This window comes from Colias philodice, chromosome 16 (genome assembly GCF_061535455.1).
Source record: "Colias philodice isolate Cphi_HAF_F1 chromosome 16, ilColPhil1 Martin Lab GWU primary, whole genome shotgun sequence".
Lineage (NCBI taxonomy): Eukaryota > Metazoa > Arthropoda > Insecta > Lepidoptera > Pieridae > Colias > Colias philodice.
In genome coordinates this window covers 2508420-2524927 of record NC_143101.1, presented here as the reverse complement: position 1 = coordinate 2524927, position 16508 = coordinate 2508420, and the positions used below count along the sequence as shown (strand labels likewise).

At 36.5% G+C, this 16508-nt stretch overlaps 2 protein-coding genes across 2 annotated transcripts in view; one reads left to right on the top strand and one right to left on the bottom strand.

Annotated features, from left to right (window-relative positions):
• The window catches only part of Dhc98D (Dynein heavy chain at 89D), a 46527-nt gene extending 33015 nt beyond the window's left edge, over positions 1 to 13512 (top strand). The window contains exons 59-80 of the mRNA XM_089704686.1: positions 37 to 242; positions 376 to 894; positions 1047 to 1194; positions 1262 to 1397; positions 1733 to 1887; positions 2183 to 2401; positions 2872 to 3036; positions 3146 to 3254; positions 3987 to 4150; positions 4298 to 4393; positions 4855 to 5033; positions 5419 to 5578; positions 6191 to 6392; positions 6699 to 6841; positions 7181 to 7339; positions 8517 to 8688; positions 9059 to 9190; positions 9949 to 10108; positions 10709 to 10928; positions 11338 to 11517; positions 12227 to 12373; positions 12824 to 13512. Of these exons, the coding sequence (XP_089560812.1) occupies positions 37 to 242; positions 376 to 894; positions 1047 to 1194; positions 1262 to 1397; positions 1733 to 1887; positions 2183 to 2401; positions 2872 to 3036; positions 3146 to 3254; positions 3987 to 4150; positions 4298 to 4393; positions 4855 to 5033; positions 5419 to 5578; positions 6191 to 6392; positions 6699 to 6841; positions 7181 to 7339; positions 8517 to 8688; positions 9059 to 9190; positions 9949 to 10108; positions 10709 to 10928; positions 11338 to 11517; positions 12227 to 12373; positions 12824 to 12970 (3918 nt within the window). The 3' untranslated portion in view covers positions 12971 to 13512. The remainder of the gene's footprint in view (positions 1 to 36; positions 243 to 375; positions 895 to 1046; positions 1195 to 1261; positions 1398 to 1732; positions 1888 to 2182; positions 2402 to 2871; positions 3037 to 3145; positions 3255 to 3986; positions 4151 to 4297; positions 4394 to 4854; positions 5034 to 5418; positions 5579 to 6190; positions 6393 to 6698; positions 6842 to 7180; positions 7340 to 8516; positions 8689 to 9058; positions 9191 to 9948; positions 10109 to 10708; positions 10929 to 11337; positions 11518 to 12226; positions 12374 to 12823) is intronic.
• A 325-nt stretch (positions 13513 to 13837) lies between these two features.
• On the bottom strand, positions 13838 to 15747 carry LOC149481485 (ufm1-specific protease 1-like). Its single transcript, XM_089704689.1, has 4 exons — positions 15588 to 15747; positions 15340 to 15510; positions 14871 to 15080; positions 13838 to 13995 (listed from the first exon to the last, which is right to left on the bottom strand). The coding sequence occupies exons 1-4, from the start codon at positions 15714 to 15716 to the stop codon at positions 13852 to 13854; spliced, it is 654 nt and encodes a 217-aa protein (XP_089560815.1). The 5' UTR covers positions 15717 to 15747; the 3' UTR covers positions 13838 to 13851.
• Positions 15748 to 16508: the final 761 nt, after the last annotated feature.

Sequence of the window (16508 nt, the reverse complement as noted above, 5' to 3'; positions counted from 1 at the left end):
AGTACAATATATCTAGATAGCAATTTGTGTTCCTAGGTTGTGTGTGAATGTGTAGTTATCATACGTGGTATCAAAGATGTAAGCTGGAAAGGTGCTAAAGGGATGATGGCAGATCCGAATTTCTTGAGAAATCTTCAAGAAATGAACTGCGACCTGATAACGCAGAACCAAGTTAAAGCTGTAAAGGCACACATGAAGAAGAGCAAGAAACTAGACACTATGCAACAAATTAGCAAAGCGGGGTTAGTCTAAGTGAATCGAATATCCTTTAACTGCCTACTTTTAATACTGTATCTAGTAGTGGTGTGTGTCTAGCAATAGTCTGTTGATTTTAATTTCGTAATGTACGTCTACTTAGTTAACAAATATCCACAGATACGGTCTACTAAAATTCGTGATCGCCGTACTTGGCTACTGTGCCGTATACAAAGAAGTGAAACCCAAAAAGGACAAAGTGGAATCACTCGAGAAGGAATACACGGAAGCGTGCAACTACCTCGCGTCGCTGAATCGTGAAATTGACAGACTGCAACGTACTCTGAACGGACTCAACACGAAATATGAAACTGCAATGTTGAGAAGACAAGAGCTACAAGAAGAAACGGATATCATGATGCGAAGATTGGTAGCAGCCGATAAGCTAATGTCTGGTCTATCGAGTGAACAGAAACGGTGGACTCTAGACTTGGCAGCATTATACGTGGAACAATCTAGATTGATCGGGAACTGTTTGCTTGCTTCTTCTTTCTTAAGTTACGCTGGACCATTTTCATTCTCGTTCCGACAAACTATGATTTATGAGGACTGGTTGGGTGACGTGCTCGAAAGAGGTATACCACTGACGATGCCTTTTACGATTGAAAGGAATTTGACTAACGAAGTTGAGATCAGCGGGTTTGTACCTTTTTTTTCTGTATGTTAAAATATATAAATTGAAAAAAATATAGAGTCGGATTTTTTTTCGCGATGTCGAGATGATAAATTTAGATTTTCACGTTTAACGTTTAAACTCAAACTCAAACATACTCAAACTCCTGTAAATTTAGGTGGAATTCAGAAGGTCTACCGCCAGATGAGTTGTCAGTACAAAATGGCATCTTGACAACCAGAGCATCTCGATTCCCGCTTTGCATTGACCCTCAAACTCAAGCATTAACTTGGATAAAGAAGAAAGAAGCTAAAAATAACTTGAAAGTAAGTAACTAAAAACAACAAGATTTTAGATTATAGACATTGTAAAATAAATGTTCTTCTGTTATAGGTTTTATCCTTCAATGATCCTCAATTCCTACGACATTTGGAAATGGCTATAAAGTACGGAATGCCAGTTCTATTCCAAGATGTCAACGAGTACATTGATCCAGTTGTTGATAATGTGCTCGAAAAAAATATTAAAGGTAGAAATTTATAATCATTTTCATAAGCAACTTTTGAACCTTTTTTTTCATGAAATGTTACTTTAGCGGTATTGACAAATGCTGATTCTATAGGTGTTATCTTCACGCGAACTATCGAAGACGTTATCTTTTCTGAAGTTTTCTAAAATCCTTTAAATTTTACCTAAAATTTGACACAAATTATAAAAAAATAACATGGGAAAAAGATGAATGAAAAAATATGATGAGTTCCTACAGACCTAGATACATCTTATTAAGCATTGTATTTATCTGGTGACCCAAACAAATTGAGATTCGTTCTTCTTTTGTTTTTTTCATTTTCTCCCCACGTATAGTGGAGAGTGGTCGCACGTTCGTGATGCTGGGCAGCTCTGAGGTGGACTACGACCCGAATTTCCGCATGTACCTCACCACCAAGCTCGCCAACCCGCAGTTCAACCCGGCGGCCTATGCGAAGGCCGTTGTTATCAATTATACTGTTACCGTTCAGGTATTTGGAGATGCTCTGTTTATCATTAATTTTTTGTTTAATTAAAAAGTTTCGAAATATGCTTTTTAATTTTATGAGGTTAGATTTTATAATCTTATCGTATTATGATGTTTTATTGTATTTTTTTAACAGCCGATGAAGTCTACACAGAATATTAATACCTTTATAAAGCTGGTTTTAAAGTAGAATCTGTAATTTTATTATTATAAACCTGGCGTACTTGAACTTGTTAATTAATAAATAATGCTTTATTCACGAAGACCAAAATGTCTGTATACGTTTATTTTTTCGCTAGGGTCTCGAAGATCAGCTCCTCAGTGTAGTGGTACGCGCGGAACGAGCAGATCTCGAAGAACAACGTGAAAGTCTAATCATAGAAACAAGCGCGAACAAGAGCCTGCTCTCGGGTCTCGAGGACTCGCTGCTGCGTGAATTGGCCACTTCCACTGGTAACATGCTGGACAATGTGGAGCTAGTCAACACATTAGAGAATACGAAGTCGAAGGCCGCTGAGGTAATTTTGTGGGGATTAATGATTTTTTGTATTTGTATTAAAAAAAGTCTGTTCTTGGGGCTCGAAAACTAGCTACACCACGAATGAAGTAAGGTTTTTTGAAGTGAAAACTTTTTTAGCAGCGTTGAGCACTTTTTCTGTAATGGGTATAAAATCTTAAACTCGCGTCAGGACACATGACCTGATCGAAAAAGCGTAAGATGGATACTATTCCAAAATATCAAACATGCACAACGTTAATAATCAAGTTTTCACTTCTGCCGGCACTCCCGGAGTGCAACCCGTCTTTTTTTTTCATAATAGCTAATCGCGTTGATTACTTGTATATTATATTCGTTATAAAATAATGGAACAAAACAAATATCTGATATTATAAGCATAGCAAAACGAACATAAAACACAGTCGATGAACTTGTCGAACATATTATTACTATGTTATTCTTGATTCTTCAAATCTACGCGTTTAATAGGTAATGGAGAAATTAGAACTCGCAGAAGCAACAACGAAAGATATAGAGAAATTAAGAGACGGCTACAGGCCGGTCGCAAAGCGCGGCTCCATACTTTTCTTCGTTCTGTCCGACATGGCCGGCGTGAACACCATGTATCAGTACTCTCTGTCGTCGTATTTGGATGTAAGTATCACTGCAGATATACAATAAATTATTTCGTGTTTTCATTCGAATACTTTGCACTTTTTGATTTTTAGTTTTGGTGAAATCGGTAAAATATATTTCCCTACAGGTATTTTCCTTTTCGCTCCGTAAAGCGATGCCAAACGTCATATTGGTGAAGCGTCTCAAGAACATTATCGACATGTTGACGAAAAACGTGTATGATTATGGATGTACAGGTGAGATATTTTTTTTTTTATTTATACTTTTATGGTCAACATAATTTTTTTGAGCTATTTGTAAATAGTTTGGAAAATCCAAAAGTGCACGCCTCATAATTTTTTTTAATAATTATTTATTAATTATTATTTTTGTTTATTTAATAACAATTAAACCACATCGAATCAGACCCTGAAAAATGAAAGGGTTCTATTCCTGAGCATACTCAAGCGTAAGAGAAAAAAAAAGACTTGATTAGTAAAGTATTTCGGTCGCTATCGTGTTAACAAGAAAATCCTCCGCACATACAGACACACGGACGTCCAAGACAGAACTTTTTTAAACTGTTTTTTAACTAGTTTAAATAACAAAAATGACATCAAAAATATCATGAATGTTAAAAATAGTGTTTTTTCTTAATATGTGTGTGTATGTATTATCTTACAAGTGCAATGTATGATACATAAAGACATTTTAAGTTTGAAAAATCAGATGTTTTGCGCGAAGTGACAGTAGTACCCACCTCAACGCTTCGCTTATGAGGCGTGCAAAAGGGATTGCTTTGAATGTGAATTTTTAATAATAACAACTGTACTTTCTTATTTAATAAAACAAACCTAAATAGCAGTTTAACGCAATTTGGGGAAACATTTAAATAAGAACTTTTTAAACTTAGCTACATATTATGGTTGCAATCTTATCTCAAATAAGAAAGAAAGAATAGATGAACTATGTATAAAATTTATTCTCAGGTATATTCGAACGCCACAAGCTGTTATTCTCGTTCCAAATGGACATAAAGCTGGAACAGAGCGAAGGCAACGTGAGCCAGATGGAACTGGACTTCTTCATCAAAGGGAACATTTCACTGGAGAAAGCGGCGAGAGCGTGCCCCGCCAGTTGGTTGCCGTCGCAGGTTTATTATTTAATTTCGATGTTATTTACTTTCTCATGTATTTTTGGGAATGCTTGATGTATTCTTACACGTGAATACCCTAGTGTGTGCCCACCAAATTAAGAATATTTTTTAGTATCGATTTTCGACTGTCTTCTCTCGTTGCAGGGTTGGCAAGACATCATGAAACTGAGCATAGACTTTCCGGAAACGTTCGGAGACTTGCCGGACAACATTAGCAATAATCTTGAGCAATGGCAGGAGGTTTGCTTACACATACGCTTAATCTGTTATCGTTTTCTATCGTAGAGAAATTATCATTTTATAACGATTCTTCTACCATACCTTTCTGATTCCTTTAACCACATATTATGTTGACTAAAAGCTAGTATTTCATAGTAGCATTACAGAATAGTTAATGTAGCATACAACCTTCTTTTTACCCTGTACCATGCCAGTTAAGCCACGGATCATTAAATAATAGTTTAAAAAACTAAAAAACACGCTTTTAGGTCGGTTTTCTATTAAAAGCGTGTTTTTTATTTTTTTTTTAACTATTATTTATTTTATCAAATTAGTGTATTGTCATCGGTCCTCAATAAATCTACAAAGTTTGAACGAAATCTGGCCGGTTAAAGTGGGTCAAAATCGCGCCCAAAGAAGTCGGTTACAAACATACAGGTGAAGCTAATATAAAGCGTGTAAAAAAGTTATTTCGCACGTAGTGGTTCGACAGCGACGCGCCCGAGTCGTCCGAGATCCCCAACGACTACCGTTCCCGCGTGAACCCGTTCTCCCTCCTCATGCTGCTGCGCTGCTTCCGCGTGGACCGCATCTACCGCGCGCTCACCGACTACATCACCGTCACTATGGGCGAGGAGTACATCACGCCACCGGTCATCAGGTAAGCAATTTTGAAAACAATCACAAGCACATGTGGTTGTGTGTTCGTTTTTGACTTTTACTTCTGCTAAGAAATATTATTATTACTTATTAAATATTACATATTATTATTTATTTTCAAATAAAGTAAAAAATAACGTTAATAAGAAGGTAGGTTAAAATAATAACAAGCCTATTCTTATTTGAGAGGTGCACTCAGTACACAATTAATGTAAAATTTCAAAGTAAACAACCATATCGTCAATGTAAGAGAAAATATGTGTAGTGTGTGCCGTCCGTGGCTCTCAGAGAAAATCCCAGACTCACATTTCCGTCTGAACCGACATTTTCAGCTACATTAGCTTTAGAAAATTTATCGTTTTTTTAGTTTTTCGAACTTTCCACAGCCTAGACATGATATTCGAGCAAACCACTCCCTACACGCCGGTGGTGTTCATCCTGAGCCCGGGCTCGGACCCGACGGCAGATCTGATGAAGCTCGCGGACCGCTGCGGATTTGGCGGCGGCAAGTTCAAGTATCTATCCCTTGGACAGGGGCAGGAGGGGGTGAGATTAATAAATAGATTTGAGCTATATAGTGATAATTTATATAAGAAAAGAAATAATATTATAGGTCAATGTATGGACCGCTGAATAGGACTTTTAAAATGATATGTAAATATTTAATGATAACTCCTCAATTCACAAAATATCTTGAGCAGATTCAAATTACAATATCGATAAAAAAATATTCAAGCACTTCTCGCTTGGGCGTTTCGTTTTTTACGACTATCTCTTCTTCATAATTTGATTGCGTGTAAATTTACAAAACTAACACTGTAACTTAGTTCTTTATACTACATCTAATTTAGTACATATGAAATACTAGCTTTCCACCCGCAGCTTCGCCCGCGCAGTCAAAGAAAAACCCGCATAGTTCCCGTTCCCGTGGGATTTCCGGGATAAAACCTATCCTTTTTCCCGGGGTAAAAAGTAGCCTATGTCCTTTCTCGGGTATCAAAATATCTCTATACCAAATTTCATGCAAATTGGTTCAGTAGTTAAGGCGTGATTGAGTAACAGACAGACAGACAGAGTTACTTTCGCATTTATAATATTATATAGTATGGATTTAAACTGCATCTGAATTGCAATTTGATCCTATAAATTCTCCACCAGGCTGCCCTATCCCTGCTCGAAGGCGCAATCTCCCACGGCCAATGGCTGATCCTGCAGAACTGCCACCTGCTGGTGTCGTTCCTGCGCGAGCTGGAGAAGCAGCTCGAGATGATGGAGAAGCCGCACCCGGAGTACAGGCTCTGGCTCACCACGGACCCCACGCCCACCTTCCCCATTGGTATACTGCAGAGGTCGTTGAAAGGTGAGGGTAGCTCGCCTCTATAATATGCGAATAGGAATTAATGGATATACATATTTTAAAATTTAATTAAAATATTGTTTAAATTGAAACTTACACTTGGTGGAAAAATAAGTCGATTGTTTAAATAAAATTTTAAATGTTCGTTACCTGTGTGAAATCAACTACACTTACTGTTTTTTAGGAAAATACTTAAGATAAATTCGCTGATTTTGACCATTATAATTCAGTCGTAATAGTTATGTTTGATTTCAAAATAATTTAATTCTAATAAGTTTAAATATAGTTGACTATCCTGTAATATTTCAGTGGTAACGGAACCGCCAAACGGGCTGAAACTGAACTTACGGAACACGTACTTCAAGATGCGTGCGCACGCGCTCGATGAATGTCCACATCCGCAGTTCAAGAAACTTGTCTACGTTTTAGCTTTCTTTCACGCAGTTGTACAGGTAATTCTTTTTTCTTTAGCTATTATTAATGTATACAATATAATAATATAGAAAAAAAAATTATTGGTTTTTGTAATGAATGAGCTGTATTTTGTAATTTCAGATCTATTTTACAATTGTAAAATTTTTTGGAGTTGTTAAACGTTCAACTGCAGGAAATTTGCCACGGCCTATAGATAACAAATTTATCAAGTTTTCATTACTATTCTTCTTTTTTTCACCCAAATTAAAACTATAATTACAAGAGCACAAACACGTAGCGCCGTACAGTCTACAGATGAGTTGAGCTATCTGTAAAATGTTCTGCCTATAGCTGGTTATATACATATGTTTGGCTAGGAGCGTCGCAAGTACGACAAGATCGGGTGGAACATCGCGTACGACTTCAGCGAGTCGGACTTCGTGGTGTGCATGCAGATCCTGCAGTGCTACCTCGAGCGGTGCCACGCCGCCGCCGGGCCCACGCCTTGGGCCACGCTCAAGTATCTCTTTGGAGAGGTGGGGATTTATTTATTTTAGGATATTGTTTTTGAAGTGAAATCTTCTTTAGCGGCGTTGAGCACTTTTTCTGTAATGGGTATAAAATCTTAAGCTCGCGTCAGGACACGTGACCTGATCGAAAAAGCGTAATACGGATGGATATCAAACATGCTCAACGTTAATAATCAAGTTTTCACTTCTGCCGGCACTCCCGGAGTGCAACCCGTCTTTTTTTTTGTAATTTCTTTGCAACTATATTTTTTTGAAGTGAACCTTTTTTATGTGCGTTGCGAGTAAAATTTCAAGATCGCGTCATGGCAATACCGTCACGTCATGGAGCAAGGCGACGATTTTGATATCTTTGAATCTTGCCAAAGAAGTTTCACTTCTGACATGTGTGCTCGGCACACACGCTCTTTTTTTTAATTTTTTGGGATATTTTTTGTAATCTATTTGTAATTTTTTTTAATTGTTGGCTTTTGTAAAGTATTATTACTTCAGTGATCCGATATTGTTACTTCCTAGCATCAAAACCAGATAAAATTTTCCTGCAACGTATAAAATCTAAAATGTGGTCTGCCAATGACAAAACGAAATATAGAAAGTAACATGGTACTCTTGAAATGTGTCGACTTTTAATTTCTAAGCATATTTTGTAAGAAATAATTTTCAGCACTGGAGCTTCTTGACGCATCTTTATTTATCATCCAGTTCATTATCCTTTTTTTAGAAAAAAATAACACTTAATATTCCTTTGTTTCTAAAGGTCACTAGCATAATCTCAAACCTGCCAGTTATATTCCCGTTTTGAAGTGAAAACTTCTTTAGCGGCGTTGAGTATAAAATCTTAAACTCGCGTCAGGACACGTGACCTGCCCCCCTAGACAAGTGGCTTTCTATTAGCGTAAAGTTCAATAGAATAGATTATGAATGTATGAGATTGACGTTTGATTACGACGACGACGACGATTGATTACGTCAATCTCATACATTCATAATCTATTCTATTGAACTTTACGCTAATAGAAAGCCCAAGTGGCTTTCTATTAGCGTAAAGTTCGCACTTGTCTAGGGGGGCTGATCGAAAAAGCGTAAGACGGATGGATATCAAACATGCTCAACGTTAATAATCAAGTTTTCACTTCTGCCGGCACTCCCGGAGTGCAACCCGTCTTTTTTTTTTCTCATCTCGTAGGTGATGTACGGCGGTCGCGTGATCGACGACTTCGACCGTCGCGTGGTCGGCACGTACATGGATGAGTACATGGGCGAGTTCCTCTTCGACAAGTTCCAGCCCTTCCACTTCTACCGCGACGCGCATTGTGACTATGTGATACCGCCTGATGGGGAACGGGAGGAATATATTGGTAGAGTTTCTGATTTTTTGAAGTGATACGATTTTGGTATCTTTGAAATTTGCCAAAGAGGTTTCAATTCTAATACCTGTGCTGAGCACGCATGCTCTTTTTATGTAAAAGGTTAAATGTTTTTTGCAATAATGGGCAATCATATTCTAAAGGAAATCAATATTTTGTACAACGAACCATCATATTTTATACTTCTTCTTCTTATGCATCAGCTATTTTATATCTATAACAGCCTTTACCATTTAATGCCCAAACAAAAAGTATTCTTTGTCCAAACTATAATCTATATCCTTCCTATATATTATATTTATTTTATCTGAATCTGATCAACAAAAATGTTTGACTTTCAAAATATTATTGATTTTTACAGATTTCATCGATACTCTACCACTAGCGAACACACCAGAAGTGTTCGGTCTCCATCCAAACGCCGAGATTGGATACTTTAGTCAAGCTGTCAGAGAGATGTGGGGACATTTGATTGAATTGCAACCACAAACCAGTAAGTAATTAAACTATAGCAATAAAATCTCCTTAATTTTTGAGTCATCTTTAAATTTTACTCTACAACATGTATTTTTCAGTCCATCCAGGAATAATTTTTATATTATAAGATTAAACATGTGTAGATTAGAAGGTAACAATATGTTACCTACATATTGTTAGCCATGTTAATCACATCTTTATTATGTTTATTGCAACCAGTAAGGAAAGCAGAAGGTAAGTTACTTTTATATTGAGACGCATATTTTTTTACTGTTGTATTTTTTAATCCAAACATTATATTTATGCTTTTGCCGCCAGTCAGGGAACCGGAAAGTAAGTTACTAACTTATTTATTTTGACATGTGTGTTGGTTTAATTTTTATTGGTATGGATTTTTTTATTTCCTACAAATAAAAGACTACAATATAAAAAGAGTGAAATTCAAACGGGAATTCTTTCATTTTCTAACCTAGTGGCTAGTTTGGTTGAAGTTTTTTTTAATATTAAAATTGCTATCGTTTTATGACTGATACGTCTTGTGTATCCTTTTTCTCTTTCTGATGCATGTAATTAGCGCTTAATGGTTTCTGTTACTTATAGATTTTTTTTTTATTGTCGGTAGGGAAGCGCTTGACCATAATCTCGCCTGATGTTAAGCTGAGATGTGGTCTAAAATGGTACGCCCTTCCCTAGAAGATATCTGTTCACTCTGCGCTTGAATACTCTTAACTTTGATGTTTAATACATATTGTCTCATATACTTTATCCCTCTAGGCGATAGCGGCGGCACGATGAGCCGCGATGACTTCATCGACATGATCGCGGTGGATATCCTCAACAAGCTGCCCGCTGAGTACGAGATCTGGCGCGTGCGAAAACAGTTCGAGATGAACATGACGCCCTCCGCTGTGGTGCTACTGCAAGAGCTAGAGAGGTAGGGCTCTATATAGGGGATTGTGATTTCTAGCTAGATGTTACAAAGGTGTAACATCTAGCTAGAAAGCTAGTTTCTTAGTAGCGAATTGTTGTCAGACTTATAAATAGTTTACTTCCGTAAGCCATCGGTTGCCAGATTTGTAAACTGCCCTCTCATAAAAGCAGATTTCTGGTAGACTTACAAACTTAACTGTCCCGTCTCAAAATCAATCTTAATCTTAATACTATTATAAAGGCGAAAGTTTGTAAGTATGGATGTATGGATGTATGGATGTTTGTTACTCTTTCACGTAAAAACTACTGAACCGATTACAATGAAATTTAGCACACATATAGAGGGTAACTTGGATTAACACATAGGATAGGTTTTATCCCGGAAATCCCACGGGAACGGGAACTATGCGGGTTTTCCTTTGAAAACGCGGGCGAAGCCGCGGGCGGAAAGCTAGTGTTTTTATATTTATAAACTACTTACTCTATCTTAAAAGCAAATTGCTGAATTTTCTACTACCCTATCTCAATATCAGATTCATAATAGGTTTTTGTCTTCGGATAATAGATGTAAAGTAGATACTCTTAAAAAGCGATATTCTCCCAGATTCAACCGGCTCATAGCGAAAATGCGCAGTACCCTTTCCCTCCTCCGCAAAGCGCTAGCGGGCGAGATCGGCATGGACGCAGTGCTGGACAACGTGTCGTACAGCCTGTTCAACGGGCAGCTGCCGCTCGTGTGGCGCTCGCTCGCGCCCGCCACGCGCAAGGGGCTCGGCGGATGGATCGAGCACTTCACCGCGCGCGCGCAACAGTACACCGATTGGGTGAGTGTACACACAACGTGTGTAGGGTAGTTGGAAATTTTGGGATTTGTGACGTTTGAAGTGTCTGATGCGCCAATTATTCCCAAGTTTTAAGTTCGAACGATTCGTTCAGAACGATTTATTACAACATAATATGGTGGATCGGTCCTATACAATTGTCCTGAAAGCAAGATGGTATGTTTTGTAGGACGCTTGTAATGGGCCCGGCTAAAATGAACTGAAAAAAAAAACAATCATAACTCTACATTGAATAGTAATTAGCTTTCTACTGCTGAAAGAAATGAAAAATTACTATAGTTAGTCCTTTTTTGAATTTAACCAAATTTTTTTTTTTTTGCAAACATCAAAGGAATAAAATCTTCGTTTTTCATTACCTTAATCTGATACATGCATGTATATGATGATCCAGGCAACCATGGAGGAGCCGATAGTGATCTGGCTGTCCGGCCTGCACATCCCCGAGTCGTACCTGATCGCGCACGTGCAGATCGCGTGCCGGCTCTACACGTGGCCGCTCGACCGCTCCACGCAGTTCACCAGAGTCACCAAGTATCTGGTGCCCGATGATATCGAGGAGCGGCCTGTTACTGTTAGTGAACTGTTTGATGTTTAGTGTTAGAGTTGTGTGTTTAGTGTACTCTGCTAGATTAATTTGTTAGTGAGCATTTATTTATTGTGTACTGCTTAACTCGGTAGCTATAATTTGGGTTAGTTAGCCTGACTCATTTTCTAATGTGTTCATGTGTTTAATAGTAACACTGTTTGACTGTTAAGCGATAGATTTTGCTTCGTGTACTGACAGCTTAATTTGTTGGCACCTTTTTACTGTGTATTGTGTAGGCGTCACTCATTAGCTAGGTATGTGTTGTGTTTAGTGTACTGTATCGTTTGTTTTAAATGTACCTACTGCTCAAATCGTAAGCGCTTCACTGCCTGAATAATAATTAGCGATACCTCACAGCTTGACCACCTTTAGCTTGCACGTATTGTTGGTATTCAAATTACAATTAGATTTGTGTTTGTGTTGTTTATTTGACGTTATAATACACTAGCTTTCCGCCCGCGGCTTCGCCCGCGCAGTCAAAAAAAAACCCGCATAGTTCCCGTTCCCGTGGGATATCCGGGATTGCGTCATTTTCCCGGGATAAAAAGTAGCCTATGTCCTTTCTCGGGTATCAAAATATCTCCATACCAAATTTCATGAAAATTGGTTCAGTAGTTTAGGCGTGATTGAGTAACAGACAGACAGACAGAGTTACTTTCGCATTTATAATAATAGTATGGATGTATGTGCACAGGGTTGCTACGTCCGCGGGCTGTACCTAGAGGGCGCGCGGTGGGACGCGGCGGACGGCTGCCTGCGCCGCTCGCACCCCAAGGTGCTGGTCACCGAGCTGCCCATCATGTACATCATACCCATCGAGTTCCATAAGCTCAAGCTGCAGGTTTAATTCCTTTCCCTATCCTACTAACTATCGACTAATGTTATAAATGGTGAAGTTTTGTAAGAATGTATGCTTGTTACTGTTTCACGGGAAATCTACCGAACATATTTTAATAACATATCTAGACATCAATTTACACCAGCAGTACTTCAGACCAGCTATGAATTACAAAAAAGTTACCTACTTCTAAAAATTTCAAAGTGTGTGCGCCATGTTTTATGAATCCTACTTTCTAGATGGAAACAAGTGTAGTGAGACACGTCACATCGAACTTTTCCGATGAAAGGGTCGAGATGGTTCAATTAATTATTTGAATCAATTGATTTGCGATTAATTCCTCTTCAATTTTACACAGAGATTTATAAACATGACTCTCTAACATTTATTTAGTTATACTTCCAATTCAAATAAATAAAGGTATATGAAATGTATTTATCAATATAATTGCAGAACACGCTACGCACGCCCGTATACACTACCTCCCAGCGGCGCAACGCGATGGGCGTCGGGCTCGTGTTCGAAGCGGACCTGTGGACGGCGGAACACTACAGCCACTGGGTGTTGCAAGGAGTCTGCCTTATCATGAACACCGATTAATTGTTATTATATTCCTATCTACCTTAGATAATTATTAAAACTACCAACAAAAAAAAAACAAAAAATCCCAAAAAGTGACTAAAAATATTCATGTCGAAGCGAAAACAAGCTTATTACAATCATTTTAAGGTGTATTCATAAAATGTATCAAAAGCATCATATTTGAACGAAAAAATTGGACCTTATTTGTATGTAAGTAGTCGAATTTACAAACCACAGCATTTTTGAGTACTCAGTTGTTATTAAGTTGTTAGGTATACGAATTAATCATATGATGTCCCAAGCTTCATCATAAGTACATTATAAACAGACGTTCTTCTTAGTTATTGATATCATAATATTATCATAGTCTTAATTTGTTGTTTATATTATCTCAAATCCCAAACATAATTTTATTTCTCTTACCGATACCTTCTTGGAAATAATTTTAGTTGGAAATGATATCTTATCACAAGCTGTTTGTTTTGCAGAAATATTTTTAGTTTTTTATAAGATAAAATATGTTAACTTTAATTTATTCAATAAAGACTGATTAAGCTTTACCATTGTTTTGTTTTAAGTACACCTCATCTTTACATTATAAATGAATTGAACCAGAATTAGCTGATTTCAATGTGAAATAAATCCATACTAATTTACTACTATAGTATGTATTATATTATGTGCTAATTTGTATGAAGTTTTAACTGAAAACAGTAAATTTGTCCAGTGTATAAACTGCTTAAGAAAGCAGTTTATATATAAATTTTTTGCAGTCAGGTTGTAACATTTTTTAAAGATAAAAAATGTTACAACCTGACTGCAAAAAATTTACTTGATAATACATATATATTCACCATAACATAGATTCAATAATGAAATCAAAACTGTATTTAAATAATTTATTGCACACATTTAGATTTAACTTGCGGTAAACATAGATTATAAAAAGATGAACTTAAAAAATCTTTGAGAGGCTGCCATTTCACCCAGCCTTTATTTTGAAGGAATTCTTTTGTTTTCTCCGAGCCCACATAGTGTGGATCCTGAAACAGGAAATATTAAAATTTGAAATTTTTAAATAAATAGCAAAAATTGTTATGTATCAAAACTTCCCCTTCATAATAGTTTAACTGTTTACGCTTAACATCAGGATGCCCACCTGCCCTCTAGGTTTAAAAAATAAAAAGATATCTCCATATTATGAAATCTCCATCTTGACATAATGCAAATATGATGAATCGTCTTACACAAGAAGCTTATATCTAATACACTGGAGATTGCACTATGACCATTAACTTGTAACAAGAAAATGTGACGTTGAATGACGCCTGTATGTTTTTTTGTTAACTTGGCAAGTTGGTGTGAAAGGGATAAAAAAACATACAGGCGTCATTCAACGTCACATTTTCTTGTTACAAGTTAATGGTCATAGTGCGATCTCCAGTGTATTAGATATAAGCTTCTTGGTCTTACATATTCCTATACTTTCTGATTAAATATATTTTTGCAGTGAAACTTCATTAGGCATGTTCGCATAAGTTCGCATAATGGCAATATCATCACGTCCGCATCGTGGAGTAAGACAATGATTTTGGTAAATCTGAATTTTGCCAAAGAAGTTTCACTTCTGACATGTGTCCTCGGTACACACACTATATATACACTTTTTTTACTTGGATAATATTAATCCTTCAACAAGTCAAATTATAAGAAACTAGAGGTCCGCCCCGGCTTCGCCCATGGTACATATTTCGCAATAAAAGGTAGCCTATGTCCTTTCTTGGGTATCAAAATATCTCTATACCAAATTTCATGCAAATTGGTTCAGTAGTTGAGGCGTGATTGAGTAACAGACAGACAGACAGAGTTACTTTCGCATTTATAATATTAGTATGGAAGTATGGATATTCATACTTACAACAACCAATAAACTTGAGTTAGCCCCATCAGCATGTATTCCCATGATTCCTTTGGAAGAGCAATCCACATCACCTCCCATCATAACAGGAGAACCATATTTTATAAAATGGGTTTTTAGCGCATCAACTATGTTATCTAGACCTTCTCCTTTATTCACGTGTAGAATTTTACATGGAATGTCATATAGCTTGTCTATAACGAGACATACCTGCAATTTTAAATTTATTTATACTTAAATATAATAATAATATGTATTAAATGATTATAAAAAAGAGATTACAAAATGTTCATTTTCAATTAAATTACCACATAAATAGATTACAAGTAGTTTATTTAAATCCGATATAAATTGATATGTAGATATATCACTCACTTATTTAACACTTATTTTTTTATTTATTAAAAATTGTTACCTACCAAGTACATAGATTTAGTCTTAAGTATATTATAATAATAATAAAACTTACTTCAAAACTACCAATCCACTGTCTTGAACCATGAAAAGACTTCGGTTTATCCTCCAAATCAACTAGTATTTTTTGTATCTCCCTAATTGTTGGTACTGAAACATCTTTATTAATGTTGTGTTTCATCCAGGAACATATTGTTTGCAAAGTTCTATAGCCACAACCCCAACCCTGTAAATAATAAGGAAATTATGGGTTATAAAATATGTAAACGTATATGAACATAAATCGTAAAAATGATACAATACCCTATCATCAAATCCATCACATAAATAATGGTAATACTCATAATTTCCATTTACTAAATAAAAATTATCTTTAGAAACATTCTCATCGCTTTCGTGTACGTTTAATAACAAATTCAGTGACTTTGACATTTTAATTTTTTTTCATTTGACAATTGACATTCATTAATGTAACACTTGGCATTTAGTTAAGCGTCTTATTCACGGTCAATCCCCGACGTACGTCGGCTCAAGGCCGCGGTGCTGGATGTATCCTACTGACGATCGTGCGCGCATCAAGCATGGCTAGGGTTGCCAACTTTTATTTGAAGAAATAGAGTATATCTGATTTTAAAGGAGGTAAATAAAGAGTAAATAAATATTTTTAAAAATGTATTTTTTTGTACTTTTTGCAGTAACTAAGAATTTTTCATTATTTTTAAATGAATTATATGAATCCAAACATTCCAAATCTAAATTTATATATTTCAAGAGCTCATTTTTAATTAATTTTTAATGAAGCTCGGTTTCTCTCTTCCCGCCACTTCACATTCATGACCGAAAAGACTCTTTCAGTAAATGCTAAAGTGGCGGGAACAGAGAGTATATAGCTAATCATTTTTAAAGTGAAACTTTTATTACATCGTCTCAAACTTTTTGGTCTGTGTAGCGCATGTCGCGTGTATCGCGGCTGCCGAGTAGGTATACCTACTCGGCAGCCGACCGTCACGCGACATGCGCTACACAAAGCAGTGTTCGGAACCGTTAGAACAGTTTCACTTTTACCGTGGTTTCATAAAACCACACAACATTTTTTTTTTAAACAAACAAATTCGCCAAGATATTTTTTTTAAAATAAATTGCCATTTTTCTGCAGTGGACTTTTGCATAAAATCTGTGTTATTCAACAATTCGCCTTGGAGTTCTTTTAAAATAATAACTTCT